The following is a 4,319-nucleotide window of genomic DNA, read 5'->3' on the forward strand; positions in this document are numbered from 1 at the left end:
GAAGGAGGGACAATCTCCTCCTGTACCAGTCAGATCTGATTTGATGGTACACACATTTTTAAAAAAATAAATAAATAAATAAAAGAATTTTACTTTTCCAAGAGGGTAGTGTACTGGTGGGGAGGGCTGGGAGGGGAGAAAAATGCAACAATGAATGAATGGAAATCCAAAGTCTCTGTAAATTTTCATTAAAATCAATAATAAATTAAAAAAAATAATCTAGGGTTGGATTTGGGACAATCTGTGTATAGCAAGCAACAAAGGTTATTTTTCAGTGAAATTTAATCACCAAACTCTACATTATTAGTAGGAATTATGTAGGCAAAAGAATGCCAAGGCTTCTGAAATCTATAGAAAAAATTTAAATTCTGTATTACTTTGCGGAGCTCTGATGGTATAGTGGTAAGGAACTGTAATATCAAACCAAAGGTACATGGTTTGAATCTGTCAGCCACTTTGTGGGAAAAAGATGGACAATCTCCTCTTGTGCAATTTCAGCCTCTGAAAATCCACTGGAGGGTCAGCTATGCGTTGGTTCTGATTCAAAGGTGCTAAACAACAACATTCTTACTTAAATCCTCGGAAAGAAAGGCAAAAGTTCTCTGAACAGAGGAAAGGGCCTTAACTAAGGCTGTGTTGTCAGCAGCAGTGCAATACAAAGCAGGACAGTCTCTGAGTGGCTCCTTTCACCTGCTGTCTTTTAGCGTGTCCTGGCTCTCCAGCCCCTCACTGAGATGACCAGGTCTCTGGAGTCTGAGGCAGGTGGCTCCTGGGAAGCACTGTTTCTGACACACCCACCTCTTCAGGGCATGCTGCAGAATGGCTCCCTAAGCGTGCACCTGCTCTTCCTACCCCAACACTTGAAGAAAGGTTAGGATCTAGAACCAAGGGTACTTTACCTGGAGCTCCTAGATACAACTGACTTCCCTGTTCTCCATCATGTCCTGCTTCATCCTTTGGGTATTTCCCATCAGTTGTTTCATCTGGACCTTCTGACTGTTCACCTATGTCTACACTTCTTGGACCGACTCCCTCCACCCCTTGGTGGTCTCTGAGACCAAAAGTGGGGTTTGAACTTTGAGCTTCTTTGGTGACACTGGCTGTGACTGGGGTCTCCTGTGCCTGAGAATTTACAGATGGGTCATTTTCCAGATCCTTTTGAGAATCTGTGGAGATAAAAAGTTATCATTTATATTGAAAAAAATTATCTTTTTTCCTTAAATAAAAAGTAGGTCAAAGCAATGATCATTATGTCAGCTAAAACTATGAGGCTAAAGGGGAGTTTTGTAATGGATGAAACAGAAAGACATGTGAAGCCATAGATCAGACTGAACATTACAAAAAAGAGGGAGAGCCAGACATCTCCTTATATGATGTCACAGAAGTACAGCAACCACAGATAAAGCATTGTGAACCTGATCAAGTCTAGATCTACCTAACCAGTTTCAAAGAAATAAAAGGGCAAGAAATTCCAATTATGCCTCAGGAACATAATCCGCAAAACCCAGAGTGTGGGAAATCCCGAGGAGTAAAAACTATTGTTTTTAATTTGCGTTTTTTTTAAAAACAAAAACCAAAACTCCACAAACAAAAAACAGGGCAATAAATTTAAAAAAAAAAAAAAAAGAGCAAGGAAAGAGAGAAAAAAATCTATAGATTAAAGAGGATTTAAGAGACAAATCAACTAAATAGGGAGCACTGGTGGGCAAGGAGTTATGCTGCCAATCCAAAACTTCACAGTTCAAATGCACCAGCAGTTCTCAGGGAGAAAGATCAGCAATCTCCTTCCATGTGATTTACAGCCTGAGCTGATTACAATTCTACGGCAATGAACAACAGTAATCACCTAAATACACTATGTGGAACTTGTTTATATCTAGTTTTGAACAAATCAGTGATTTAAAAAATATACTTATGAAAGAGAAAATTTGAATACTGGAGGTTTGATGATATTAAGGAACCATTTTCCACCTTATTTAGGTATAATTAAAGTATTGTGATTAAGTTTGGAAAAAAATCTTTATGTTGTTGTGTACCATCAAGTTGGAAACAACCCATAGCTGACCCTCTAGCAGGTTTTCAGAGACAGTTAATCGCATGAAAAGAGACTGGCCATCCTTCTCCTGCAGAGCACCTGGTGGATTCGTACTGTGTGCCTTTGGGACTGCAATACAGATTCTTACCAACGGGCCAAAAGAGGATCTTCAGAACTTGCTTCAAATTAATGATGAGAAAGGGAGAAATAAAAGGGTATAGATGAAATAAAGGGAGCTCTGGTGCTGTAAGGACTTGCAATGCTAACCTAAAGGTGGTCAGTTCAAATACACCAGGAACTTCAAGATGTCCATGCTCCTCCTGTGTGACTTACAGCCTCTGAAAACCTGCTGGAGGGTCAGCTATAAACAGGTTCCCACTCCACAACAATGAGAAGTAAAATGATACAATACCAGTTATATCTTGATTGTAATTAAAAATTGTTGAGTTAATCTCATATTTCTTTCATGTTTTATGTGAGAAATTTTTTATACTAAGCTTGAAAAAATAAAAAAGAGCAAGCCAAGAGATATATCCACCATCTGACCAATTGTGAATTGGGGCCTTTATTTAATCTTTATTCTAACACACTCAAGCCTATGAAAAAAGAAAATCAGTAAAATGTGTATAGGGATCCAAGGGGGAATGGGTGGAGCAGAGGGGTGAAGGTGGGCAGCAGGTAAATCAATTTGGTGGGTGGAGGGATTGGGGGTAAAATTGAGCAGACATCTGGAAAGACAGGGTAATAATGAGCATAGTTCAATGGTGATTACTTTTATAAAACATAAAGGGAATGATTGTACAAAACAAAATGTGAATAAAGGTGAGTGTGAAACACAAGGTATATGAACTTTGTAAGCAAACCAACATAAAGAAAAAAAGTCACATCACACACTCTGAACAAGTCAGAGTTTCTAACAAGCAATATTCCAAATGTTAAAAAAAATTAAAAATAAAAGAAGGAAGAGCTAATTGGGGAAATCTGAATTCTTTCTGAATATGGTAATATTAAGAAATTAACTGTCAATTTATTTTTAGGTGTCATAATGTTATTGTCCGTACATTTCTGAAAAAGAATCTTTAAGAAATGTAAACTCAGGGGAGCTCTGGTGGCCTAGTGGCAAGGAGCTGCAACTACAATCCCAGAGACGCATGGTTCAAATCCACCAGATGCTCTGCCAGGGAAGGAGGGACAATCTCCTCCTGTACCAGTCAGATCTGATTTGACGGTACACACACACAAAAATAAAAAAAAAAAATTTAAAAAAAAAAAAAGTGTAAACTCTTCACAGAGAACGTAATACCTGGGCTGGATATTGAGATAATCTAGGAAAAGCAGCTTGCAGACAGGAGCTGAAGCTGGGCAGGCTTCTCCCAGGATTCTAAGCCCCTTATCACCAAGTCAGTACCAACTCACAGCAATGTTCACTGTTCTACTTTAGCATTTTCTTTCCCCCAGTAAACAATTCAGAATAAACACATTCTCTGTCCCTCTGAACAATCAATTTCATATCTTATACACAAAAAGCAGAAGGAATAACTTTATTTTATCCTCTAGAATGAAATGATCCCCTGCAGTATAGCCTACCAAGCTTGCCTTACTTTTAAAAATGAAACTCTAAAGATCTGCCTACCATAGTCTTTTTTAAAGATGTACTGTATCTTTTTCAAAACGATAAGCACCTCCTATTGGAGTCTAAAATGTTTACATATTTCTTATATTGTGGTTGTTGCTGTTGATATGACGTTGAATAAAAACCAACTCATAGCTGACCATTCAGCAGATTTTTCAGATGTTATACACTGCATGGGAGGAGACTGCCAATCTTTCTCCATGGAGCGGTTGGAGGATTTGAATTACATGCCTTTGGCACCACCAAAGCTCCATTTGTATTAGGATCAATAAATAGAAAATGTTTAATAATAATAAATTCATCAAAATGATATACATTGAATTAGTGTAACTTTGAATTAGTAACTTTAAAACTTCATGTTTAAATATCAGAGATGTTCTTTTATCACAGCACTAGTTTTGCACACTTATTTTTGCAGAGTTTTTTTTCATTAAATAAAATTTTTATTTTTATACTGGTTTACTTACAAAGAAGTCTGTATACACTGATTTTCACACCAAATCTTTCTCATTTCCTTTACCTAACCCTCCCTCCACTCATCAAATTATGTGACCCTGTGATTAACTATGAAAAACACCAGTGTTTCACTGCAGTGCTGTGTATATTATTATTCATACCCTTTTGAGGATCACCGAGTTCCCTGCCAGCCAT

The 4,319-nt window shown here is 37.6% G+C and overlaps 1 protein-coding gene across 1 annotated transcript in view; it reads right to left on the reverse strand.

The window, feature by feature from the left end:
* Positions 1 to 4,319, reverse strand: part of TOR1AIP2 (torsin A interacting protein 2) — a 33,606-nt gene extending 29,287 nt beyond the window's left edge. The window contains exons 1-2 of the mRNA XM_006887772.1: positions 4,286 to 4,319; positions 924 to 1,166 (exon numbers count right to left, since the gene is read on the reverse strand). Of these exons, the coding sequence (XP_006887834.1) occupies positions 924 to 1,166; positions 4,286 to 4,319 (277 nt within the window). The remainder of the gene's footprint in view (positions 1 to 923; positions 1,167 to 4,285) is intronic.

Source organism: Elephantulus edwardii, unplaced genomic scaffold (genome assembly GCF_000299155.1).
Source record: "Elephantulus edwardii isolate Elephantulus edwardi_28Jun2011 unplaced genomic scaffold, EleEdw1.0 scaffold00061, whole genome shotgun sequence".
NCBI lineage: Eukaryota > Metazoa > Chordata > Mammalia > Macroscelidea > Macroscelididae > Elephantulus > Elephantulus edwardii.